At 52.0% G+C, this 27,243-nt stretch overlaps 1 protein-coding gene across 1 annotated transcript in view; it reads right to left on the bottom strand.

Annotated features, from left to right (window-relative positions):
* The window catches only part of IPO9 (importin 9), a gene marked incomplete at its 5' end in the record, with an annotated part of 43,895 nt that extends 16,653 nt beyond the window's left edge, over window positions 1-27,242 (bottom strand). The window contains 14 exons of the mRNA XM_040263767.1: window positions 6,399-6,558; window positions 8,730-8,869; window positions 9,215-9,321; window positions 10,364-10,462; window positions 11,283-11,434; window positions 12,008-12,066; window positions 12,252-12,352; window positions 12,461-12,580; window positions 13,026-13,112; window positions 13,758-13,846; window positions 16,370-16,571; window positions 17,298-17,384; window positions 17,605-17,666; window positions 27,089-27,242. Of these exons, the coding sequence (XP_040119701.1) occupies window positions 6,399-6,558; window positions 8,730-8,869; window positions 9,215-9,321; window positions 10,364-10,462; window positions 11,283-11,434; window positions 12,008-12,066; window positions 12,252-12,352; window positions 12,461-12,580; window positions 13,026-13,112; window positions 13,758-13,846; window positions 16,370-16,571; window positions 17,298-17,384; window positions 17,605-17,666; window positions 27,089-27,242 (1,619 nt within the window). The remainder of the gene's footprint in view (window positions 1-6,398; window positions 6,559-8,729; window positions 8,870-9,214; window positions 9,322-10,363; window positions 10,463-11,282; window positions 11,435-12,007; window positions 12,067-12,251; window positions 12,353-12,460; window positions 12,581-13,025; window positions 13,113-13,757; window positions 13,847-16,369; window positions 16,572-17,297; window positions 17,385-17,604; window positions 17,667-27,088) is intronic.
* Between the last annotated feature and the right edge of the window lies 1 nt (window position 27,243).

The raw sequence follows: 27,243 nt of genomic DNA, 5'->3' as shown, positions 1-27,243 counted from the left end.
ATAAATGGTTCCCAGATATCTTCTTTCGCTCAGTAGGCTGCCTCTTCCTTTGGCTCAAGGCCCCCTCTGCTGTGCTTTTTTAGTCTGAGGTGGTCCCACTCATTTGTTTCTGCTTTTGTTGCCCCTGCTCTTGGTGTCAAATGTAAGAAATCACTGCCAAGACCAGTGTCAGAGAGTTAAATTTTTAGGTTTTCTAAGAGTCTCTTGATTTCAGGTCTCATGAACACGTCTTTATTCTGAGCTGACTCCAGTTCAGTCACTAAGTCGTGTCCAGCTCTTTGTGACCCCATGGACTGCAGCACGCCAGGCTTCCTGTCCTTCACTATCCCCCGGAGTCTGTTCACACTCACGCCCATCGAGTCGGTGATGCCATCCAACCATCTCATCCTCTCTCGTCCCCTTCTCCTCCCGCCCTCAGTCTTTCCCAGCATCAGGGTCTTTTCCACTGAATCAGCTCTTCCCATCAGGTGGCCAAAATACTGGAGCTTCAGCATCAGTCCTTCCAGTGAATATTCAGGACTGGTCTCCTTTAGGATTGACCGGTTTGATCTCCTTGCAGTCCAAGGGACACTCAAGAGTCTTCTCCAACACCACAGTTCAAATGCATCAATTCTTCAGCGCTCAGCCTTCTTTATGTTCCAACTCTCACATCCACGCCTGACTACTGGAAATAGCTTTGACTATACGGACCTTTGTTGGCAAAGTGATATCTCTGCTTTTGAATATGCTGTCTAAGTTTGTCATAGCTTCTCTTTCAAGGAGCAAGCGTCTTTTAATTTCACGGCTGCAGTCACCGTCCACAGTGATTCTGAAGCCCAAGAAAATCACTGTTTCCATTTTTCCCCCATCTACTTGCCATGAAGTGATGGGACTGGATGCCATGTCTTTAAGTAAGCTTTCTGAATGTTGAGCTTTAAGCCCGCTTTTTCACTCTCTTTCACCTTCATCAAGAGGCTCTTGAGTTCCTTTTCACTTTCTGCCATTAGGATGGTATCATCTGCATATCTGAGGTTACTGATATTTCTCTCAGCAGTCTGGATTCCAGTCTGTGATTCATCCAGCCTGGTGTTTCGCATGATGCACTCTGCATGTAAGTTAAATAAGCAGGATGGAAGATAAGGTCCAGACTCTCAAATACCATTTACTGCAGAGACTGTCCTCCCCCTGTGTGTGCGCTTGGCTCCTCTGTCATAGAGTAATTGACCTCAGAAGTGCAGGTTCACAGCTGGACTCTCTATTCTGCTCCATGGATCTTTGTGTCTGTTTTTAATGCCAATACCATCCTATTTTGATTACTATCACTTTATAATATAGTTTAAAATCAAGAACTGTGATAGCATACAAATTCTGGAATTGTCTGTTCTATTTATGTAAAAAATGCCATTGGAATTTTGAGCGGGACTACACTGAATCGGTAGGTTGTTTTCGGTAATTTGGACATTTAAATAATGTTCATTATCTCAATCTATGAACATGAAAAATCTATGAGTTTGTATCTTCAATTTCTTTCCTCGATGTCTTACAGCTTTCTGTGTATAGGTCTTTCATCTTGGTGGCTTATGTTTATTCTTAGACATTTTATTGCTTTTGACGCAACTATTTTTAAGTTTCTCTTTCTGATAGCTCACTGTTATTTTCCTTTCTAACTGCTCTGCTCAGGAATTCGAGGACTATGTTGAGAAGGAGTGGTAAGAGTGGGTACCCTGACCTGTTCTTAAGAGGAAAAGCTCTCAGCCGTTCACTGCTGACCATACTAACTGGGGGTGTCGCAGACGGCCTTGATTGTGCTGAGGTGTGTCCCTTCTGTGTGCTTTGTTGAGAGCTTCTGTCATGACAGGCACTGGATTTTGTCAAGTGCTTTTTCCACATCCGTTGAGATATTTGCATATTTTGAGTTTTCGTCCTGTTCAGTGGATACTGCCTTCATTAATTAGCTCATGCGTGCTGAGCCCTTTGCACCCCAGGAGTCAGCCCTGCTTGGCGGCGGCGTGCCGCCCCTCCCTGTGCTGCTGGGCCGAGTTAGCTGGTGCTGTGCTGAGGCTTGCGCTCGTCAGGCACACTGACCTGCTGTCTCTCTTCCTGCTGTGTCCTTGTTATCAGGGTAACGCTGGCCTAGAAAAATGGGTTTGGAAATGCTCCCTCCTCTTCAGTATTTGGACAGCGTCTGAGAAGGGCTGGTCTTCATTTCTCTTTGAACGTCTGCTGGAACTTACCAGTGGAACCGTCTGGCCCTGGGCTTTTCCCGTGGCAGGTTTCTCGTTACTGACTCACTCTCCTCATCACCTACCGGTCTGTTCAGATGTTCAAGCTCTTCACGGTCCAGGTCTGCTAGGCTGCACGTCTCTAGGAGTCTATGCATTTCTTCCAGGTAACCATTTGCTGGCATGCGCTTGTTCACAGTGGTCTCTCTGAGCCTTTGTCTCTCTGTGGTCTCAGCTGTGAAGTCTCCGGCTTCATCCCTGATCTGTACGAGTGCTTGCTCCTCTTTCCAGCCTAGCTGTGGCTTGTCAGCTTTGCTCGTCTTTTCGGGACGCCAGCTCTTACTCCATCACGCTCTTCCAGGGCCTCTCTGGCCCCACTCCTCCGTCGCTGCTCTTGTCTTCCTCCTGCTGCCTCTGGGTTTGTTCTCTTTCGAGCTCCTGAGGGAGAGAGTGAGGCTGTCTGAGGCTGGTTTCCTTCTGCTCTAATTGTGAGTGCTTCCATCCGTGGCCTCCTTTGCCGCAGCTCCTGTCTCTCTTTGTCCTGCAAGTTTTGGCCTGTTGTATTTCCATTTTCACGTGTTTCAAGACACGATTAGATTCTCTCTTAATTATTCCTTTGACCCACAGGTTGTTCAGAAAAGTACTGTTTGATTTCCATGTATCTGATTTTTCTAGCTTTCCTCCTATAACTAATTTCAAAAGTTTCTTCCACATGTGACTGGAAAAGACACTTGATATGATTTTCACCTTAGATTTACCAACCCTGGCGGCATGGCCTGTCCTGCAGCGTGCCCCACGCACGCCTGGGAAGGAGGTAGGCTCAGCTGCTGCTGGATGAACTGCTCAGGAGGTCTGTTGGGTCCATCTGGGTGAAAGTGTAGTTTAGGTCCAATGTTCCATTACTGATTTTCTGTTTGGACAAAAAATCCCACTGTAAAGAGGAGGGGGTATAAATCCGCTGTCACTGTACTGCCGTCTGTCTCTCCGTCCGGATTAGTATCTGCGGGGCACACTCAGGCGCTCTGACTGTCCTATCTTCCTGATGAACCAACCCCCTTACAGTATCATGAGCTGTTTCATGTGACAGCTTCTGAATTAAAGTCCACTTGCCGATACAAGTACAGATATGTTCACTCTCTTCTGGTTTCTCCTTAACATGGAGTCTCTTTGCTCCATTCCTTTACTTTGAGCCTGTGTGTCTTAAGACCTGTAGCCTCAATTGGTTCTTTCTCCCAATCCATTCAGCTAGCTAATTTGACTTTTAATTGGAGAATTTAGTCCATTTATATTTAAGATAACTTTTGATAAGTAAGCCCGGTTTACTAATTGCCATTTTATTAATTGCTTGCTGGCTCTCCTGTGGTCCCCTGTTCCCCACTGCCCCTCTGGCTGTGTTCCTCTGTGAATGGTGATCTTCCACAGAGAAAAGCTTTCCTTCTTTTCTCTTTATTTTTGTGCGTCAATCACAGACTTTGCTTTGTGGTCACCATAAGGCATTTTACAGATATAAAGAAGCTCTACTCCTTCACTCCCATCCATTAATGTCTCTGATATCACAATTTAGTCTCTTTTATACTGTGTATTCATTATAATGGGACCTCCCTGGTGGCTCACACAGTAAAGTGTCTGCCTATAACGCGGGAGACCTGGGTTCATTTAGCTGGTTGTTTATAATACTTTGATCTTTTACCCTTTATACTAGAGTCAGGCGGTTAACACTATCATATCACCGTATTAGAGTATTCTGAATCAATAATATACTTACTTGTAGCAATACATTATATATTTTCACATTAGTAATATGCATCTTTTCATTTCAGCTGGAAGAATTTCCAGTGTTTCTTGCAAGGCAGGTTGAGCACTGAAGAACTCCTTCAGCTGTGTTTGTCTTGGAAAGCCTTGATCTAGTCTTCACTTCCAAAGGACAGCTTTGCTAGGTAAAGTATTCTTGGTTGGCGGTTTTTTCATTCAGCACCTAGAATGTATTATTCCTCTGTCTGAGGACTTGTCTAATCATTGCCCAGAAAGGGTTCGGCGGGGCAAAGTCTGGATGGCTCCTTCCAGCTGGTTTACAGATTGTGTGATGTCCTTCGAGTTGCTCCCTCCCGACCACTGAACTCGCACAAGTGAGCTGGCCTAGTGACTGCACTGTTTCCATCAGCCACATTTGTACAAACAGGCAGACTCATTCACGGAGAAGGCGATGGCACCCCACTCCAGTTCTCTTGCCTGGAAAATCCCATGGACGGAGGAGCCTCGTAGGCTGCAGTCCATGGGGTCCCGAAGAGTCGGACACGACTGAGCAACTTCCCTTTCCCGTGGCCTGCAAAGTTTCTGCTGAGAAATCTGTTGCTGGCCTTACGGGAGCTTCCTTCTATGAGAAAAAGGTTTTTGCCTCATGATGCTTTGAAAATTCTGTCTTTGATTTTAGGTAGTTTTATTATACTGTGTCTTGAAGATCACCGTGGACTGAAATTTTGGGGTGAAGCATATTAGCTTCCTGACTAGAAGGCACAAGTCTCCCCTCAGATTTGGACGTTCCCACGCGTTCTTTCTTTACAAAGGTTTCTTCCTTTTCTTCTGGGACCCCAAGTAATCTACTCCTTCTCCTGAAGGAGCCACTAGACTCACGTCTCTTCCCTTGTTTTCACTCTCTACCCTCGGTCATCTTCTGGCTGGGTAATTCCGCAAGGCCCCATCTTCCACCTCAGAGGCTCCTACCTGGTCCCCTCTGCTCCTGATGCCCTCTGCGGCGTTTTGCGCGTCACCTTCCGTGCCCTCAGCTCCAGAATTCATCTATCGTTTTACGATTGCTCTCTCTCAGTTGAGTTTCTCATTCTGTCTGCCAGTTGTTTTCCTGATTTCATGAAGTCGTGTTCTGTGCTTTCCTGCAGGTAACTGAACTTTTTAAAATGCCCGCTCTGAACGCTCTATCAGATGAGCGCAGGTCTCCATGCCTCTGGGGCTGGTCACTGGGAAGCTGCGGTACTTCTCTCCTGACGCCACGTTCTCTTGGCTTTTCAGGCTCCTTTATGTCTCCGTTGCAGGGTTCGCATCAGAAGCAGCAGTCAGCTCCTTCAGGCTGCGGTGACCAGCCTCTTACAAGTGTCCAGTCTTGAACTGTTTGCCCCAGTGCTGGGCTGGAGCACCTCCACTGGGCTGTGGACTTCGACAAAGGCTCCCTCATCTGTGGGTAGCTGTCTCAGTCAGCGTTCTCCAGGACTTCCTGGACCACTCGCTTGATCCAGAGCTGGGACAGCCTGTGCTCCTATAACGTGACACACAGGTCAGTGAGGTCCCCCCCGGCTGCCTGGTGTTTGGTGATGATGACAGAGCCAAGTCAAATGGGGCCACAGCCAGGGCTGGTGGGCAAGTCAGCAGTCAGGATGTGAGCCTGTCTTCTCAAAACAGCTCGCTTGTCCTCAGGAGGCTCTGCACTTGGACAGATGCCAAACGGCGGGTGCAGGAGGGATGAGAGCAAGGGCCCCTTGTTCGGACTCCTCCGACAGCCTGCACCCAAGTGCCCTCTGAGGACACACAACAGTGCCCAGCGCCTCAATCTGCTTCAGGAGGTCAGGAGGCAGGGCAGGTGGGCGGAAAAGAAACTCTGTGGTTTTAGGGTTTCAAGCAATTCACTGAGGCGCTTAGGTTTGGACTTGAAAATACCCCTGCAAACACCACTGCCTCTCTGGTCTGGGGAGGAGCACAAAGAAAGGGCTCCCTGAGCCACGAGCTGCGAGAAAGATGCAAAACTGGGGAACACACACACAGTTTCCAGGCCATATTATCCCAAGTTTGGTTTCCAGCACAGATACCATCAGTCAAGCAGGCAGGCTGGGCTCTCAGCCCACTTTTATGCTACGCTCCACCACTGTGCGGCCCCAGGCAAGTCAGGTCTCTCTCAGAGCCCAGGTTCAGCCCCTCCGTGGGGGAGGGAGCTGTCCAGATGGTCCCAGAACTGGACTGATTTGAGCAGGAAAGAGGAGTAAACACAGCACACCTCTGGGGCCCGCAGAAGCCCTGCCCTGCCGACACTCATCCTGCAGGAGATCTTCGTCAGAAATCTCCAAGCAGCACGGTGAGCTGGGCAGCTGCTGTTTGGGGCGTCTGCCTCGAGCGACTTCCTGCTGTTTGGGGCGTCTACCCTGAGCGACTTCCTCTTAGACAAGGCTGCTTGCTCTGAGATGGCGTACTCACCCCCAGATGGCTCTCACTGCGGAGATTCGAACCGATGGGGGCTGTGTCTCATGAAGACCACTAACCGTTGCCTGAAGAAACTGCTGGATCAACTCGGGGGACATAGCAACAGTGAAACGGCTGGCAGCCCAGAGGGCCCGGCCCAGCAGGAAGGGAGACACTGGCAAGGAGAGACAGCAGTCAGGGGCAGGACACGGCAGCTACTCGACCCTTCTCCCAACCCCACGCCTCCGTGTGCTGCAACAGGTGGGCACCCCCCCCCACACACACAGCTGATGAACAGGAGAAGCAAGACTGTGAAAGAAGCAAGCGTGTGACCTATGGCACAGGACCTAGAGCAGTTTCCCAGATTCCCGAGGCACATTCTGAACACTCCTAGACTGGAAAGACATCCCAGCCCTGACCCCGCCCCAGCTCTCGCCATTCCTCACGCTCTGCTAACCAGCTCTCTGGAAGCTTCCCCATGGCCAGCCTTCCTCTACTCTTGGACCACTGCTGGAATATTACAAATTAGATCTCTGTCATTCTCTTATTTAAAATGTCAATAAATTCCACAGCTAACCAAATAAAGTCCCTTGGATCAGTGCCTCTGGCATCACCTCCAATTCCCCTCTGTGCCTCCAAACTCAGGCACGCAGCCCACCCTAGGAAGCTGCCATCTTATGTTGCCATTTCTGTGCTTGGCCTTTAAGCCGACACATTCACCTCTCTTTGTATTACCTAAACAATCTCTTGGGCTGAAGTAATCCTAACTGTCTCCATGCCACTTTAATCTTACGTCATCAGCTTTCTAACATGAACTATATATATATGTCTTCAAATATATATATACTGATATTCCAGCCACTGGGATAAGGATTACTATGCCCTGCCTATTATTAAGATGTTTGAGAATAGAGATTACATTTATTTAGCTGTCACAGAGCTTAACCTTGTTACCTATACAATAAATATTAGTTGATGGGACCAGTCCACAGAACCTAGCAAACTGCCAGATAATTACATAATATCACATAACGGAGAGTAACGATTCTCAAAATAGGGTCCAGGAAGTCCTGGAAGTTACAAAGTGAAACATTTTCGTAGCAAAATTAAGACAACGCTTTCTGTTTCAGTCTCACTCCCTGTCACACACGGTGGTTTCCAAAGGTTACATGACATGTCACCACTGCTCTGACAGCTACTGGGACAGATGCTTACAATTCTTATGTTCTGAAAGCTTCTCAGTTTTAATTTCTAGTATGTTAAATACTGTTACACGTGACAAAAAAAATCTCCTTGGGGTCATTGATAATTTTTAAAGGTGTAAAGGGGTCCCGAGACCAAAAAGTTTGAGTACGGCTTATATAGAAAAGCTTTGCTAGGGCAAATTCTGGAAAAAATATGCTGGTGGGTGTGAGAAATTCCAGCAGGCACCAAGGTGTAATCACACTGCGTGCATCAGGGGCCAGGCGCTGTGGGGCGGAAGGTGTGACAAGGCTTCCACCTGCACACACTGTGCGTTCCAGCAGAAGAGAAAAGCTTCCGCCAAGCACAGCAGGCTGCACGCGTGGTGACTGCCGAAGAGAAGGAGCGCCCTCAGTGGGTCTGAGACCACGACACTCAACTGCCTGGTTCCCTGACCTGTGACTCAGAATGAGAGCTGGCCTGACGACGTCATTAGGGACAGAGGAGGCTCTCCAGTGGCCTAAGCTGCCCAAAGGGCTAACTCAGGACAAGGACACAGGACAGGGGACTGGCACGGCAGGAGCAACGCGAGGGCCTCACGACCTAGGCTCAGAGAGGAAGCAGAGACAGAGCTGGGGCCTGGCCTCAGGACGCCGCAGTCCCGCAGCCACGGCCCTGTGCCGTGAGGAATGGGCTCCACGCAGTCGAGGCGATTACTTCTAAGGCTAGTAGTGAACACAGCCGTGGGAGCAGAGCCCTTTAATTATCTAGTTAGAATAGCTTCAGAGAGAACAGACGGTTTGAGAAAACTGACGGGAAGCAAGAGAGGATGAGCCTGATGCCCAAGGGCACAGGGGGCTCTGCGTCTACAGCTCCTGCCAGAGGGCGCCCTGCACAGCAGCCACACCTACGGCCCGTTCAGACGCCAACCGCCACCCCGGGCAGTGGGCATGAACCCAGGGGCAGGCGTGGGAGAACGGCAAGGAAGGGTGAGCAATGAGGCTGCCCCAGACTCAGAGCTGCTGACACCTGAGTCAAGGTCCCTGGGCAGTGCAGAGGCAAAGGGGCCCCAGCTCCAGGCCGCAGGAAGAATTCCACCCCAAGGGTTGCCTAAGGGAACGACAGAGCTGAAGCCCCCCAGCACCCTGCTGTGCCGAAACACACCTGAGAGGCTGAGGTCTGCTAGGACGACGCCGGTCAGGAAGCCGTGCATGTCGAAGGGGATCCTGCCGCTCTTCACGCTGTCGGTGACGGCGGCCTTCACCGAGCCGAGGGCCAGCATGCAGGCCTCGTGGACCTTCCACCTGCCAAAGGGGCCCCACGGCCAAGTCACACGAGCCCACCGCCAAAGACAGGCACAGGCACTTGAGGGAAAGGCGCTTTAGCAAGCCTGACCCTGAGGGGTGCCGAGCTACTCTTCCAACCCAAGCCTGTATCTGAAAACAGTATAATGTAACAGTAACAGGCTTTTCTAACTAAAAACAAAGCAGAAGTCCCTCCTTTCCAGGCTTTTTAAAAAGGGATAAAATAAAAGCACTGAACCATTTTAAGGAAAAACTGCTTTAGAACAGGTGATTCAAAGCCAGGATGCCTGCCCTCACCCGGTGCCCAGAGGGTGCCCCCACGAGGCCGCCCGCTGCCCCCCTCACCAGTGCTCGGCGCCGCTGCTCTTGGTCTGCTCAGCCTCCTGTAAGTGCCGAGCAGCTGCGGCGGCCAGGGCGGCCGCGCTCTCATTCTGGAAATCAGAGGCCACAGCCTAGGATGAGAGGAGAGGTGCCAACAAATATTTCTGTGTAAATTAAAACCATAAACGGCACTGCCGTGCATGTGGCCAACGTGATCAGATGCATCCAGAATGCAATCCTGAGCTGCAAGAAGGTCTCTAAGTTGAAGCAGCGCCCGTCTCTCTGCAGAGGCTGAGCTCTCTAAAGCTTACAGAATGGACGGCTTCCCACGGCTACATTCTGCAGAGCATCAGGGGTTGATGAGAGACACAGCTGTGGCTGGCAACGGACCAGGGTATTTATCTCTGGGAGGTCAACTTGGAAAAGCAATGCTAATCTACTAAGTGACATGCCGTGGCCTTCCTGAGGTGCCTTAGAGATACCAAAGGACGACGGACTGCCCACCAACAGTGAAACGGGAATAAGTGTATCACCAGACAGGCAGCAGCTTCTCCACAGACCTCAGGCTAGAGACAGCTCTGTGCTCCGGTCAGAGCCAGAGGAGACGGGCAGCCGCCGGGATGCTCCCGTTGCAGCGACTGAAGCTCAAGTCTGCCAGCCTCTAGTCCGTGCTACACACAGACCCTTGCTGAAGACTGAGCTAAACCGAAGAGCTCCTAATTCAAATACCCTCTCCCATTAGAACACCACGCCCCGTACAATTCTTACATCAATATTGGCATGTAAATCAGAACCAGACCAAGCACTTTAAAATTCCTGCACATCAGACTTCACTTGAGATGCCCTTGTTAGTGGCTCAGTCACCTCTGAGTCCTTGTGACCCCATGGACTGTGGCCCGCCAAGCTCCTCTGTCCCTGGAACTCTCTAGGCAAGAAGACTGGAGTTGGCTGCCATTCCCCTCTCAGGGAATCTCCCTGATCAAGGGACTGAACCCAGGCCTCCTGAGGGGATGCAGGCAGATTCTTTACCATCGGAGCTACTTTGTTACCCACCCCAGTCTAAGGCAAAGCTGCCCAAGACCAGTGCTGAGCTAAGGCTTGACGGAGGTCTAGAACAAAGAGAAGCGGATGCCGTCAGGACCCTGGTGCGTGGGTTGTCGGGGCAGCCCTCACCAGCAGCAGGTCCTGGGCCGCGATCCTGACGGTGTAGGAGAAGGTATCGTCGTCCTCGTCTTCCACAAACTGCTGGGGATTGGCGGTCCACACTTTGATCTGAAAGGACGATGCAGTCAGCTCTCTGTGAGGCTGGCCCACACACACACAGGAAGATACCAAACTTCTGTTTTTATCTTGAAGAGAACGCTACTCTTTCTGATGCAGAGAAGCAAACCCTTTATCAAGCCATGCAGCTGAGGCCGCTGCAGAAGGTGGCTGGCTGACTGCCGGCTCCTCCTACTGCCAGTCGGCTGTGACCCCAACAGGCCGATTTGCTGAGTCTAGTAGGTCTGACGGGAGTCTAATGTGAAAGTCACGTCAGTTCCTAGGACGCAGTACAGGCATTACCATGTTTCTAAGGCCCTCTTCTGGTCTAATGACTCTCTGACCAGGCTAAGGATCTGAACGCTGTGTCTCACTATCTACAGAGAAAGGCCAGGCTCTTCCTGCTATCGCGTCCTTGGTTGGGGGGCCCCTATAGATATCAAAGTGGGAGTATTCTCCAAGTCCAACTACCTACCACAGAAGCTGATAAACCCCAGCCCCCAGGTACTCGGCAAAATGCTGTGAATGAAATCACGGCTTTCCTAGAACTTCCGGTCATGGTGCTCTTCAGGTGTCAGTTTTCAGAAATGAGCAGACGCCTGACCGAGACCCCCCACTCAAGCTGCACAAGCATGCCGCTCAGCGACTCCGAGACCCCACACTCGGGCTCACGGGCACGCTGCTCCCCATGCTCAGGCTCATAGGCACGCTGCTCCCCACACTTGGGCTCACGGGCGCACCGCTCAGCGACTCCGAGACCCCACACCCGGGCTCGCCGCTCCCCACACCCGGGCTCGCGGGCGCGCCGCCAGCGACTCCGCCGCGCAGGTACCTGCTCCTCAGTGATCTGCATATAGAGAATGATGTAGTAAATGAGCTCAGGCAAGGCCTTCTTGACGGTGCTTTTGAATTTGCTGTTTTCCAGGAGAGCGTGGACAAACTCAAAAATGCTAAAGACGAGGTTTTCAAAGCCCAGGACTTCACCTACAGGAAGTACGCGAGAAGCTCTTGGTGACAAGAAGACAGAAGGAAGCTCAGGTGCTGGGAAGGAACTACGCCCGCTGTGTGAGTCAGGGGTCGGGTGCAGCGCTCGCTAACACGGCTGCTCCGGGGAACGGAAGAGGGCCCGGGGACAGGACACTCAGCACTCTTGGGCGTTTCCAGCAGAAGAGCCAGGGAGTTCCCTGGCAGCCTGGTGGTGAGGACTTTGGGCTTTCACTGCTGAGGGCCTGGGTTCAATCCCTGGGGCTTGGGGGATTGGGGTTGGGGAATTAGGGTCCTGCAAGTCACGCAGTGCAACCGAAAGAAAGAAAGAAGAATCTGAAGCACTGAATACATTTTCCACTGAGAAATTCCACGATTTCGTAAGACTTATGCAAATGCTGATGAGGAACAGATTACAGATTTTCAAGGTTTGTTTCCCCACATCTAACCCACTGACAGGAAACTCAACGAGAACATTCTCAAGAGAGCAAAGCCTCCAACTTCCTGCCTTTGTCTTGGCTCTTCCTGGCTCCCTTCTCCACTACGAGGTATACGACCAAACGCGCTACATACCATCGGAGTCCACAGGGTCCTCCACTTCCTCTGTGTAATTGACTTCTGTCCTCACATAAGTATGATGAAGAGTAAAGAAACAGAATTTGCAGTCTGCTTTGCACACACTCTACAAGGGGACACGACACACTCCAACACCACGAGTAGACACTTTAAGAAAGCGGAACCACGTGAATGTGAGGCCCGAGGCTCTAGACGCCCAATACGGGGGTGGCCGGTCCCTGCCCTCTGCCAGGAAGGATATAAGGCCGCGCTCTCAGTCAGGGTGCCCCACACGATGGGCAGGATCTGCTGCATGGAGGACACCATGTGCTTCGGGAAGTTTTTCACCAGGGCTGTCACCGCCTGAGAAGTCACAGGGAAAACCCAAGAGTTACAAGCGATACGGGAGAAAAATTACTGATGTCAGACCACCCTGCAGACTCCCAGCACCCCCCAACAGAAAGCACTTACCTTCAGGACCTCCATCTTGAACCCACTGTCAGATGTGGGACCATCTGGGATCTGCAGGGCCTGGACAAAGGCCTCCGTGAACTGCTGCACCACAGGAAAAATCAGGACTTTGGCTGCACCCTGAAGGCAGAAATTAAGATCAGCCCTAGACTCAGGCTGAATCTGTGGCATCCAGGCAGGCGGCACCTCCAGACCCTCCAGGCTCAGGCCCTAGTCAGAAGGGTGTAGCCAAAAGGTCACCGGAGGTGTCCCCAAGTTCTGCCGTGTCCTTATTTAACACTGGCGGCTCCTCACCAGGAGCTTCTTCAAACCACTCCTGATCCCAGGGACGGGTATTTCTTAGCCAGGCAGGTCCCACACAGGAGACAATGCAAGAGCAATAAAGCCCCAGGTGCCAGCTGTGCAAAAAGGGTGCAGGACAAGGTACCAGGAAAAGAGAGACTCAGACGAAAGGAGGCCCCGCTGCACAGGGACGCTCACTGCCTCAAAGGCATAGCTGCTGTGTGCCCGACGCATCCCGCCAGAGCACAGGGCAGGCCAGCGGCCCTGGCGGAGGCGCGCTCACCTTCTCCAGCTCCTCCATGTTGCAGACCATGTGGGCACAGGTGGTGAAGATCTCCACGGCTCGGGAGCGGGTTCGGATCCCATACACCTGGGGGCGAGTCACAGCGGGGCTGTGAGGCTAACGTGCGTGCACGTGTGACTCAACTGTGACCACTCAACCCTGACACGGGACTGCATCCCCGAGAGGCAAGAAATGTCCACCACTCCTGTCCAGGGGACAGATTTATTTAATCCACAGAATAAAAGGCAACACAATGTGGGAACTTACTAGCGTCAGCCTTGTATGCAGGCCTCTGTGGGCTAATCTGACTGGACTCATGAAGCTGGGTTCACCTCGGAACCCCAGCAGTCTGTGCAGTGCTTTCAGAATGCAGCCCCTGGCTAGGGACGGGGAGGAGCAGCGAGGCTGGAACATCCCCCAGTGGGCAGCCACCAGCCCAGCGCACACAGCAAGGCCAGTGCTGAGCAGCGTGGGAGGCTGTGCCCGACACGCGGCCAAGGGGGCAGGCGGGTGGGCCGCCCCAGAGGGGCCTGGGCAGCCCCACGGGGGCAGCTTGGAGCTCCAGCAGCCCCTCCGCTCTCCCCAGAGGCCTGGCCTCCCAGTCGCAAGGGAAGGGGCCGAGGCTCATCGGACGCAGCCCTCGGTCAGCTCTCGTCTTCAGGTCTGGGATCAGCAGCAGACTCGACAGGCTCCCGAGAGGCAGGGCCGCTCTTGGCCATGCGGAGCCCCTACCTCGGCCATGGTGAAGATCCTGTACATCTCTGGGAGGATCACAGGCGCAACCAGTGGCATCTGCGTGTCGGTGACTTCCCGTGTGAATTCTACAGAGGAGAAAGCAGGCAGTAAAGATCACACTGCTTTATAAAGGCATTCAGGTGGCAACTGCCGGGCTGCTTCAGGGAGCATGCAGGGAAAGACGCTGGCCAGGAGCCCTACTTGGGGTAGGGAAGCAGTGTGAAGCATCTGTTAGAAGGGTTAGGGAGCACCGCAGGGGTAAAGGAGCACGCACGAGACTGTGGAGAGCGCCGGGCCACCGAGGAGACCCTGGGCTCGGCCCGGCCTGCGCCCTGTGCTGGCACCCAGGCGCACCCGGGGGCGCCTCGCCGGGTTCTGCCTTCAGCACCTGCCCCCCGAAGCCGCCGTGACGCAGGTGAGAAAGCCTGGGAGACACCAGGCTCCCGCTCCGGCCTGCCCATGGGGACAGCGTCCGCTGACCAAGGTCAGGCTGTTGCTCAAAGGAAGAGCAAGGGGCCGCTACCCTGCCAGTCTGGCCGTCGAACCAGACTTTCCCTTCACATCCAAAGCCTCACAAGGCACCGAGGCAGCAAGCTGAGATCTGAAATGCATCACTGACTGTGAAACACAGGACCCAAGCCCGCGTCCGCTCGCTCGTCTGCTGCTTAACCAACTGCATCTTGTACTCTGACGCTCATTCTTCAATTTACAACCCTTCACATAATTAAGTCCAAAATAAGTTTTCTAAGGGCACTCATCAAGTCAGAGAAAGTGCAGGACGCCAGCAGCTGCATCTCCACAGCGCTATGAGACGGAAGAGAGGGCCAAGGCCTGTGTATCAGCAGCCTCGGCCGTGACAGCTGGGCCTGTGCTGCCTTCCCACCGTTGGCCTTGGTTCTCGTGGATGAACAGTGAGTTTAATGGGAAGCCTCGCTAAACCAGGCAGACAGGAGCAGGGCCTTGAACAGCCCCGACGAGACCCTTCTCCTCCTGGTCTCCTGCCCACCCACACCACCCTGCGCCCTGCACGCGTGCCTTAGCAGCCCCCAGAGCACAGTCCAGCCTCCCGGAGCAGCTCCCTGGTGGGAGGTGGCTGCTCTCCACCCACGTCCGCTGCCTCCAGCACAGGAGCACGGCCTGCCAGCTCCTTCCCTGTGGCCGAGTGCAGCCGTCTCACGGCAGAGACTCCGCTAGTCACACACAGCGAGGGCTCTGCAGCGAGACAGCTCTGGGGACACGGGCACTACCTTCTCCTCCAGGTTTCACAAGGAACAGCTGAACTTTGTGTTGGAGACAGGGGAGGAGTAGGCTTCCTTTCCTTAGCAGAAAATAGACCTGTTAATTGATATTTTGGCATCACGAGGCTGTGAGTAAAGAATCCTAGAAAGCTCACTCCACAGAAGAGTATGAGAGGTCTCCTGAGAAGTAAGCCACACAGAGAAGCAGAGACGCGGGCAGGGAAGTGAGAGTCTGAGCAGAGAGCATGCGATTTTCTCAGCAGGGTGGCGGCGCGTGCCACGAGCAGTGTCCCAGGCGATTGACACAGGTGCACCCAGCTGGGCAGCGCGACAGGGCGGGGGGCATGAAACAAAGTGAGAGGAGGGACTGCTTTCAGACACAGGACCGGTATAGCCATCAATATCAGACAGCTGCCGCGGCTCAGCCATGGCTCGTGTCCGGCTCTTTGCAACCCCATGGACTGTACCACTCCAGGCTTCCCTGTCCTTCACCACCTCCCGGAGCTTGCTCAAACTCAGTACTAGAGGAACTTGTTAGATTGGGCCCCGACGCCAAGTTTAATAAAGCAAGACCCGTAGAAACGCCGTTCCTAACTAGGTAAGAATAGATGCCACGTGAGATGGCAGATCATGGAGAAGGAGAAAAGATATGAAAACTTGTATAAAGAGAGGGGACCGTGCTTTCTGACATGTCAACATCCAGCGGCTAAGGTCCAACACAAGGATTCCCTGAAAGCAAAGCAGAGGCGGCGGGAGGAAGCAGGGCCTCTGGCCGTGGGCGGGTTGGGGGCGCGTAAGAGCAGGCCTCTGAAGGACTGGCAGACTACCCGTGCTTAGAAGAGCTCCGCACCAAACCTCTTGGGACTAAAAGCTTAAGTATTTTTCTCAACTGCTCACACCAAAGATTACACATTTCCTAAGCCGGCCAAGTGAAGGTCCTGACCACATCGTGTGGCTCTTTTTATCTTCTTTCCACATTCCCAGAAAAACCTGACTTGACTGCTCTTATCTTTGCACTGAACTATGTAGAAAACAGTGTGTAATAATGACGACGATCGCAACAGCTACAATCTCTGGCAGACCTGTCGCAGCGGCACCGGACGCCTCACCGAGACGAGCTCACCGAAGCCACCGGAAGCCCCCGCCAGGTGGACAGTACTGTCAGCTCAACTTTACGCACCAGGAAAACCCGGGTTCAAGAGGCGAGCGGGTCGGGTCAAGGGAGAGCCAGACTGTGAACTGCGGTCTGCACGCTGGACTGCCACTCTTGGCCCTCTCCTGAGAGGGAGGGTCCCTGAGGCGGGTGGGCAGCGTGGAGGTGAGAGCCGGGAGGAATGGCGGGCGCATGGGGTCAGGGTGTGGCGCCCGTACCTGTTAGCACCCGCATGGCACCGTGGACGGCGTTCACGTCTCCGCTCACCAGCATCTCCATGAGCAGGTTGAAGAGCTGCGGCCAGGCCTCGGGCCAGTCCCAGTGCGCGATGGCTGACACCGCGTAGGCCACGCTGGAGCGCACCTTGCTTATGGACTCCCTCAGGCCGCTGGGCAACAGTTCCCGGATGACAATCTTTGCCTGGAGAGGCGAGAAGCCCGCCTGCGTGAGACCGGGTGCGAGCGCGCGGCCAGTCGCTGCTCAGCTCACGTGCTGCAAGAGCAACGCGGGCAGGGCGCTGCCTGCGTGAGACTGGGTGTGAGAGTGTGGCCGGTCGCTGCCCAGCTCACATGCTGGAAGACCGACGCGGGCAGGGTGCTGTGCCCCCGTGCAGAGGTCCGCACTGCACCCCAAGCCACCCACGGCTCCACACTTACGCTGTCCACGACAGGAACCACCAGGCACACAGGCCATCTAAAGTAGTGAAAACTAGAGGAGATTAAAAGCTGAGCTTGTCAGCCGCCTGAGCCCCATCTTAAGCACTCGGCACCACGTGCAGAGAGCAGCCGCCACTGCGGCAAGTTCCAAAGGGCCTCAGACCTCGAAACACCATGGGGCCCAAGAACGGCTGCACAGCACCGGACCGGGGAGGAACGCTCCCTCACGCAACCCGCAAACAATTCTCTGAAGCTGGAATTTTAGATATTTAGGAAACCGAACCTCAGAAGTTAAAATACTTTTAGAACATTTCGTAGCTAGTAAAAGGCAGGCTGGAATGTGAACCAGTTCTGCGTGGCACTCGCGCTTTCTTATCTCCAGCCCGTCGCCCAGAATGGCAGCCGCCAACCATTCTATCCGCTTCTGCCCAGGTTCCTACGAGGACCCCCCGAATCTCCACAGCGAGGCAGGGCGAGTGCCTCTCCTCACCCTTTCTGTGGTCTCAGGAGGCCTGAACTTCTCCGACTGGGCACACCAGTGAGTCTCCACGTACTGTTTCAGGATGACTGACGCCAGCTGTGAAGGAAACAAGCCAGGTGGGAAAGCAAAGAAAGCCTTTCTTCACACACGCACCCACACACAGGGCCTGATGCATCCGTCCGAAGCCTGTCCAAGTCTGGAGCAAAACTCTAAGTTATTTATACACTGGCTTTACCCTTTCGCTTTCCCATAAGAAAGTTTTACCACCAAGTAGAGAGGACTTACTTATAAACGGGGCCAGTCAGTCTTGACTTACCTGACGGATCGCCAGTGCCCCCTGGGGATCGACGGTCAACTCTGCCAGGTGGACACCGAATTCTGGAAGAGAAAATCCCACTGTGAGTCTAAGGGCACCCAGGAAAGCCACGGCGGTTTGCTGTGCTCTAACCCTGATGCCGACAAGAAAGACCTCAGAGAAGAGCCTGGTTTGGTGCCTCCAAAGGTGCCGGTGACTAACCCCTCTAAGAAAGAGGAACAGAGAGCCTGCAGCGTGGGGCTGCTCGCCGTGGACAGTCCTAGCACCTCTCACCTCCCCCGTCACTGCACGCCGTCGTGTCCTTCAAGGTGGCAATAAAGTGTCTAACTGAAAACTGGTGCTACCTAACGCCAAAGAAAACTTAAAAGCTGAGACTTCAGGAGTTGCCCAGATCTATGCCATCAGGAAAGAGATGACTAAATCTAAGGAAATATGGTCTTAACAGGCTTAGTCCTAAAAACACAACTGTTACAAGCCAACAGTTTCTAATAGCAATGTAAGCAGTCATTTCAAAACGCACACTGGGGGCTTCCTTGGTGGTGCTGTGGGTGAGAACCCTCCTCTCCACACAGGGGACGTGGTCTGGATCCCTGGTCTAAAGACCCCACGTGCCACGGGGCAGTGAAGCCCGTGCTCCCCAACGAGACGACACCACAACGAGAAGCTTGAGCACCACAACCAGGAAGGCCACATGGCCACGGAGACCCAGCACACACACGTGCACACACACACACAAGCATATGGGGGAGGCTGCCACGCTCACCCCCAAATTAAAATTCAGATCCTTCAATGCGATCCCTGCCAAAATTCCAATGACTGTACTGTAGAGACACGAAAACCCATCCTAAATTTCATATGGAATCTCAAGGGATCCCCAATAGCCAAAGCAATCTTGAAAAAGAAGGCCTGAACTGCAGGATTCACACTTTCCCAATTTCAACACGCACTACAGACCCACAGCAATCAACAATGCGGTACCGGCACAGGGCAGCCACCCAGCTCAGCAGAGCAGGCCGCGCGGTGCGGAAAGAGCGGCCTGTCCAGCAGTGGGTGCCAGGACCGCTGGGTGCCCCAGTGCGGGAGGGCTACCTGACCCTCAGTTCACACCACATACAACAGTTAACTCAGGATGGCTCAGGAACAGGGGGCATGCGGGGCCTTAGTTCCCCAAGCAGGGATTGAACACAGGCCCCCTGTATTGGGAGTGCAGAGTATCAACCAATGGACCACCAGAGAGTCTCCTTGTCTGAGAAAGTCTTAATTCTTCAGCTTTCAAGGTAAACTTAGTAGGTGCAGAATTCTAGGTGGGTAATATATTTCCTAAGATCGCGTTAAGTACTTCACTCCACTCCTCTCCTGCTTGTATGGTTTCTAAAGAGCCGTCCAATATAACTGTTAACTCTTGTTCCTCCACAAATAAGGTACTCTTTTCCTCTGACTCCTTTTAAGATTGTCTCTCTCTCCTGGTTTTCTCCAGTTTGAACACGCTAGGCACAGCTGTACTTTAGTCTTGCTGGTCCTAACTTTTGTCAAATTAAAATTTTAAGGTAGTCAAATTTATCAATCTTTTGCTGCCTTTGGTTTTTGAGCCGTAGTTAGGAAGACTTTTTTAATGCCAAAAAATAAAGAAAAATTCGTCCATACGCCCTTCTACAATTTTTATGGTTTCTTTTTAAACATTTAGATTCTGAATCCCTTTGCTGCTGATATTTTGTGCAGTGTGGGAACGGGTCTATCTCAAGTGGCCCCCCACGCAGCTGGCCCAGCACCTTTACTGAAGGCGTGTCCTTACCGCAGCAGCTGAGAGGCAGCCTGCACCAACCCTTCCAGTCGCTCGCGTCTGCCTCTAGGCCTCTGTCTTGCCCTGCATTCTGTTTGTCTGTGTGCCAGCGCCGTGCGCCTGTTTGGGTATAGAGGCTTTAGGTAAAGTGTCTGCGGGAACTAACTCCTCTTCCGTTTGCTGCTTTTGGTGTTTTGGGAGCTATTCCTTCCAAGCTTCCTTTTCGGTGACCTCCAGAATCAGCCCGTCTCACCCGTCTAGACAGCTCACCGTCCCATCCGTCTATGCCTGCTTGGAGCCCTTTCAGGACGGTTAACGCTGCCCCAATAGCTTCCGCATAGTTTCTGTTCATTTCACTCCTGAGCATTTAATCTTTTTGTCGCTGTTGTAAAGGCCTTAAAAAACCAAAACCACTACTATATCCGCTAGCCTTTTACTGTCTGCATATGTGAAGGCTACTGATTCTGTATTTTACCCTTTTTTGTATCTTTCTTTAACTTTACTGGATTCTTTTTGTATTCTTTTGTATCTTTGTATTCTTTTTTTTTGTATCTTTAACCTTACTGGATTCTTACTCATTCTTGTTACACTCTTATTTTAAGCTACAATTACTGATACAGTCCTATGGCACTTGAGTCTCACCCAGGAAAGGAAGAGTTTGCAAGACTAAAAAAGTCGCCACATTCTTTCTATAGCAGTTAGTAAGTTATCAAATCACAAGGAAACAGTTCAAATCTGCAGAACTACCTCTAAAGATACTGAAGTCCATTCTAATTCTCAGGGTTCATCTGGCTAGTTCAGTCTCTGTTAAGTTTTATAAAACACATTTTTAATAGAATAAACTATAGGTCCCTACAACCCAACGATACGAGAGTCAGCTTTCCCAATGGACTAACATAGATGAGTCAGACTGCTTGGATACTGACCAAAGCTCGAGCTGAGTGGGAGAAAAACCCCTGAAGTGCACGTGTGACACCCACGGAAGGGGGAGAGGGCACAGGGCGCCTGTCAGGGTCCCCACACGCCCTCTGACCTCAGATCCTCAGTGTGACAACGGGTGCTAACTTGACGGTTCCAAGTTGGCTAAGAAGCACGGGATTCTCTCCCCTGAACCCTGTCAGCTGATCCTGGTGAGCCTAGTGAGGTCCCTCAGAACGTCTATAACACACTCACAAGTTCCCTAGGACACACACTGTTTTCTTTTAAGGCATCATTTCAACAATTTTTGCACGGACCACTCTGATATGGGTATTAATGTCCCTGCCAAAAGTACAAGGTCTGGATCACCACTACAGGGACAAACGAGATCAAGATAAACAAAATCTTTAGCCATAAGGTGTGAAAAAGAAAGATACGGAGGTATAAAATGGGGCATTTTTGAGAAGGACTTGGAACTTGAGTGGAGACTATAAAGCTTAAAGCCGCTCTGAACAATTACCTCCCAATGCAAGCACAGATAGCGGTGGAGCGTTCACACCGAGGCTCACAGAAGGCAGAAGGAACCAGGCCTTACCCACCAGCCCACCCTGCACCCATCAGAAGAGTCATTACTGCAGGAAGACCAGGCGAACTCTACACAGGGGTCCTTTCTCATCAACCCAGGAACTGCCAAGCCCACTCTTTTCAAAGAAGAGCTTTGTGTGAACACATACTTTCCATCCAAGGCCATGAGGAAGTGGTAGTCTGGTGAGGGTCATAGTAATCGGGAGCTCTTCACTCAAACATAATCTTTAAATTCATTTTGTCTTGGAACCTATTGAAGATCACACCCCAATTTCCACCAGTCACCGTGCTTCACACATCACTGAGACTGCAGTAAAAGACGGTGAGAGAAGAGAAGATTAAGACCCACGTGGGGCCCAGAACCTCCACCAGCCAGAGGATTTGCACCTACAACCCGGCTCCACAGAGGACTTTGTCTCAAAGTTTATTTCCTCCACAGAAGAACGAAGAGGCTTGAAATTTCAAAAATATGACTCTCTGCTCAAAAGCTAATGGAAATCAAAATTTTCAAAGACTATCACCTAAGGACAGATCTTTAGAATGGATAAACAGAATAGATTTTCTTCACCACAGGCTCCCAGAGTTTCAAAGACAGTCATGATCAACTTTGGTTTGGAAACCCCAAAATTCAAAGACAAAGAGCTCATATGCATTAGGGTAAAGGGGGATATAAGAAGGAAGACAGCAATTTTATTTAACCTAATTTACTCTGTACTACACACCCATTAGAAATATAGGCTATCTGTCACAACAGAAGAGCCTCATACTATAAGATTTAATTTCATTTTCAGTTATTTTTAAATTACTTAAAAAATCCTAAGTGTGACAAGGCATGCCAGTGGTGCTGTGCAGATGGTGAATTCTGTGCTCTACAGAAGTAACACCCAGGATGAAATGCCAGGAAAAACCCGCAAGCTCTCTGACTGACTTTAAATCTTACCAACACCACTGCCTTATCCACTGATGACTTCTGTGAAGCAGGAAAAAATCCTGTTTACAGACATTCACTTAGCAGAGATCATACAGTTGTTTTTGGTGTAATATAACTAAGTATATCCATAAAGAAAAAAGCTTTTAATTTTACTGTGTGTTGGGGGATTTTCAGTTTTGCTGAAATTAACATAATTTCCTCAGAAAGCATGAGAACACCTGAGTAACTTATTTTGGGATGATTAAGGCAGGGAAAATACAAGAGACACAGACAGGCATAGCTCTCTCACCTCGTCTTGCTTGAAAAGGACAAATACAGATTAAAGTAAGATTCAATCTATGAAGTTAAGCCAAAAAGGGACATTCTCAAGCAGGCTATATGAAGTCAGCTTTCTAAAGCCATTTTCCTTAAGAAATTTCACTTCTCTGGTTCCCTTTCCCAAGATGAGTAAGGACAGGCCTGTGAACCTGGGTTCACACCACCTCCAAGTGGGGCTGGATTAACCTTTAACCTGACCCCACAAGGTGCCCTTGAACCTGCTTTGGAAGAAGCCTCTCGCCCTCTCCAAATGGCCCTCTGGCCCTTCAGCCTCTGCTGCCCTCTCTGGTTTTCCTCGCTCCCCTTTCTTTCACTTCACCCCACTAGGCAAAAACAGGATCCTTCTGCAACTTGGCTTAGAAGGGAAGCTCCGACGACAGCATGGAGGAGAAAGGATAAGCTGAGAGATACAGGCTCCTGGTCTCAAGGGCTGACTGGAGACTTGAGGCTGGACGGTCAGGAAAGCTCCTGCTCCAAGGACTGGGGACCAGCCAGTCTGGGAAGGAGGGAGTCTCTAGGGAAGCCCCCTTTCTCACAGGACTTTCACAAAAGCACAGCTGAAAGGAAAAAGAAAACTCCACCACTGGCCTTTTTCCGAGCACAGCCGCCTTCCGCGGGGCTCAGCGCCCGCCACGCGCCCGGGAGTGCATCTGGATCCTGGAGGGGCTCCCTTCGCAGCTGACAGTGCTTACGCTACACTGCAAAAGAGCCAGAAAAGCGCCCGTGAGAACCAGGAAGCAGACCTCAGCCCCCAGGACGGAGTAACACAGATGTCTGGGCAGCATGAGATGCCAGGAAAAGTGTGCACGAGAATCCCCCTCCCCAGCTCAACACAGCAGTGGTGGGAGGGAAGGAAAAAATGTATTTTCTGCGACCTATCTGCTGGGAGCAAGACATAAAAAACTAAGGCCAAATGTCTTCATTTCTAACAAACAAAAAGAAATAACTAAAAGAAGAAAACCACCTAGGCCCTCATGTCACATAAGCGAGTGTACTGTCTGTCCTGCAGTGCAGGGGACATGCGTTCAATTCCCCGGTCAGGGAACTAAGATCCCACATGCCACGAAGCAACTAAGCACGCGCGCGGCAACAACAGGTCCCAGAGGACAAAACGAAGAACCTGAGTGCTGTAACTGAGACCCGACACAGCAAGATAGATAAGTATCAAAAGAAAGCAAGCCTGTACTGTGCTGGCCTGGAGAATCAAAGCTCACGAATGAACGCAACACATTCCAGCACGCAGGTGATGCTGCTCTCAGAAGAAAAGGAGGAAACAGCTGTGTTCTGAGGTGCGAGCACAGGCCACACACAGGTACACCAGGAACAGAGAGCTGACACTCTTAAAGCTCACGGTCGTGGTGTAACTGCACACACACACACACACAGAGTTCAAAAAGCTAAGTAGAGAACATCAGACCGATGTAAGAGACCCTCAACAGTTCACAAACTTTCCTCCTTTTAAATTACCATGTTTATAAGATGCTTGATATGATCCCACCTATTAAATAAAATGGAATTAGAACACCTGAGCAGACCATAAAGACGAATTCCTACTTTACAGAGGCAGAACTAAATTCCAACAAACACTGCTGATAACACACAAAATCGCAACCTTCCCAGGGAGACAAAGGGCACCAACGATCTGCTGGGACTTTACTGTGCAGCCCAGGACCCTCCAGACTCTGCAGTGACAAGCGTCTCAGTGCAGGCTGGGGCGCCATCTGAAGAAGGAGGCACTGTGCCCTCTGCCCATCAGCCCTGTTTACAGGCTGCATGAGTCAGGAAGGCTTGCTGGGTTCCCTCAGGTGCCCAGCGACCGGGGAGTCAAGAAAACCGCTCCAGCACACCAGGCTGATGGGAGCAGCCCGTCTTCATCCTTTCAAAGCTGACTTACTACAGGAGTCAGGTGGCTCTCTCAGATACACACACTTCTCTGGCTTAAGAGAACAGACTCCCACACTGGAAAATATGGGAACAGGTGAGCAATGAGTGATTTCCTGGAAAATACCTGCTTGCTGGCTGAATGACCCAGATGTACCTTGGGTTCCAGCACCTCAATTTTCCACGATAATTGCTTCTTAAAATTTCTTCTACACCAGACTCTGCTCAGAGCATGACAACCTCTCTTGTCTGTCTACTTAACAAAGACTTTACAACTGACCTGTGTCTTCCCCCCAAATTAAATGAGAGATTCTTCCACTTAGTCTCCAAGACTCAGGGTCATCACGTGGCAGCCAAAGAAGGTAGCAGACTTGTTTGTCAAAGGGGGCAGACGAGTCGATCTCGAGGGTCGCCTGGGACCAGCTCCCACGCGAGGCAGTAATGAGTGGCTCATAAAGACAGTGTCCCGCCACTCCATGCCAAACAGATGGGGAATCCGTGGAAACAGTGTCAGACTTTATTTTTCTGGGCTCCAAAATCACTGCAGATGGTGATTGTAGCCATGAAATTAAGACGCTTACTCCTTGGAAGGAAAGTTATGACCAACCTAGACAGCATATTAAAAAGCAGAGACATTACTTTGTCAACAAAGGTCCGTCTAGGCAAGGCTATGGTTTTTCCAGTGGTCATGTATGGATGTGAGAGTTGGATTATAAAGAAAGCTGAGTGCAAGAAGAATTGATATTTTTGAACTGTGGTGTTGGAGAAGACTCTGAGAGTCCCTTGGACAGTAAGGAGATCCAACCAGTCCATCCTAAAGGAGATCAGTCCTGGGTGTTCATTGGAAGGACTGATGTTGAAGCTGAAACTCCAATACTTTGGCCACCTCATGCGAAGAGCTGACTCATTGGAAAAGACCCTGATGCTGGGAGGGATTGGGGGCAGGAGGAGAAGGGGACGACAGAAGATGAGATAGTTGGATGGCATCACCAACTCAATGGACATGGGTTTGGGTGGGCTCTGAGAGTTGGTGAGGGACAGGGAGGCCTGGCGTGCTGCAGTCCATGGGGTCGCAAAGAGTCGGACATGACTGAGTGACTGAACTGAACTGAAAGACAGTGTGGCTATTTGAGGGGTCTAGAAACAACCATGTTTGGTTGTCATCCATGGAACCAAAAAAGGATCAAAAGACCGCAAATAATAATAGACAGCAACTCCCAGATTTCCCATTAACGCCCAAGTTTTAAGGAAGTGTATTTCCTAGGACCAGAAAGCAAGGTTTCTCCTGCTAGTATAAAACTAAAACAGAAAGCAACTCCAAAGGAGTGGAAAAGATTCATTCATTTGCAAGAACAGCCTGCAGGGTGTTCTAACACTGGGAGTAAGGCCCTGCCCGCTTCACCAGGCCAAACAGCTGGCTAAAGCCTGGCTGGGGAGCCACGTGCTCTGTTTTCATTAAAGAAGAAAGCAACCGTGGAAAGGAGACATGTGAGAATGAGAATATGAGACAGAAGGTACTCTGCACCCGATGGCAAAACACAACGCGCCAAACACCAGGAGAGGAAAAGAGAGAAGCAAGGCACTGCTCCTGAGGGCGGGGTCACCACCCTCCCTCAGAAACAGGCTACCGAAAGGGGTTGCTCTCTATAGTTTTTACTTAACAGGAATTAGAATATTTTTTAAACCTAAATAACCTCCAAAGGGTCCAAAGTACTGCCTCCAATTCCGCAGACTCGATACGGCCGGCACACTGCGCCCCACACCTGCGTCTACGCCTCCCTGGGGGGCTGCCCGCAGCACGAGGTCTCTCTGCGCCTCCCAGCACGTTAAGTGTCGCGTGTGTGTCAGTTAATTCCCGTCAGCGGCAGAGATCAAGTGTGAAAATTCTGCCCTGAGATCCAGACAGATGAAGTAAGAGAGCAGAGCTGCAAGGAGACCTCAAGATGGTGACGGGCTCTGCCTAGACGGGGCCGCTTTGCTGGCTGTGGTGGAGGGGCCCAGAGCCCAGCTGCCGCTGGGCAGCTCCAACAGGAGCCAGGCTTGCCTTTGCGAGGGGCACTGGGCACCCTGGCACCACCCAGGGAGGGCACCACGTCTTCAGCATCACTCAAGTGGTAACCTGAGCGTGGCCAAGTTCCTCTGCTCTTTCTCCTTCATACCCAAAGGAGGCAGAGGCCTTAGTGTGAGAAAAGGAACTTTACCCAGTAGGCAGAGATGATTCCCGCAGGTCAGTGTGCAGGGCTCTCAAAGAGCTTTCTCCTGCCCAGCGGTTGCTCCTGTTACAGGGCCTGACATTCACAAAACGATGACAGTTAAGACTGGGCCTTCAAATGGTCCTCAACCCGCAAAAGCCCAGATCTTATAACTTGGTTTTTCAAGACCTTTCTCATGCTGTGGGAGAATACAAGATTAAACTTATGGGAGCTTTTTGTTAAATTATTAAAAACAAAAACAAAAACCCTCAGTCCATAGGAGGGCCAACTCCCACGGCCAATCTGAGAGGTGCTGGGGCCGTCCTGCTGAGCTCCGGGAGTCCGCAGGTTTGGAGTTTTGCCTACGAAGCCCCGACAGGCCAGCCGCGTTCCCGACAGAAAGCTCGAGCGGATTCCCCCCCTCGGGTTTCAGGACCCAGTGCTCGTCGCAGCGTGGCTGCCCCGGGCCTGCAGAAAGGCCCGCTCGGCAGGAACTGGCGGACACCCTCAAACCAAAGGCCTGTCTCGTCCTCCATGACTCCCGAGTAGGGGGACAAAGACGCAAAGACAAAGGACGGCCGGCCCCTCCGAACAGCGTCGGCCGATCGGAAGCCCGGCGGGGGCGGGGCGGGGAGGCGCCCGCTCAGCGACCGACTCCCGGGGACGCGTGCGGAGGCCCCGCCAGGCCCGCGGCGGGCCCCGCGCCCGGGAGCGCGCCCCCACGGCCCAGCCCCCGGCCCCGAGCCCGAGCGCCGGGCTGCCCGGAGCCCTCCGCTCCGGCCCTCCACAGGCGTCCCCAGGCCCCGTCTCTGGCCGGGGCTCGGGCAGCGGCCGGCGCGGCCCAGACCCGCCGCCCTCGCGGCGGCCCGCCTCACTCACCCTCCGTCACCTCCAGCACCTTGATCTGCTCCTCCGCGGCCGCCCGCACCTCCTGCACCGGGGACAGAATCCCGGTGAGCGTGTCCACCAGCGCCTCCTTCAGCCCCTGGGCCACCGGCCCCGGCAGTCCCGAGGCCGCGCCAGCCGCCGCCGCC

Source organism: Oryx dammah, unplaced genomic scaffold, assembly GCF_014754425.2.
Source record: "Oryx dammah isolate SB20612 unplaced genomic scaffold, SCBI_Odam_1.1 HiC_scaffold_21, whole genome shotgun sequence".
Taxonomy (NCBI): domain Eukaryota; kingdom Metazoa; phylum Chordata; class Mammalia; order Artiodactyla; family Bovidae; genus Oryx; species Oryx dammah.
The sequence above is the reverse complement of the archived record's forward strand: the minus strand, read 5'-3'. Positions and strand labels throughout refer to the sequence as shown.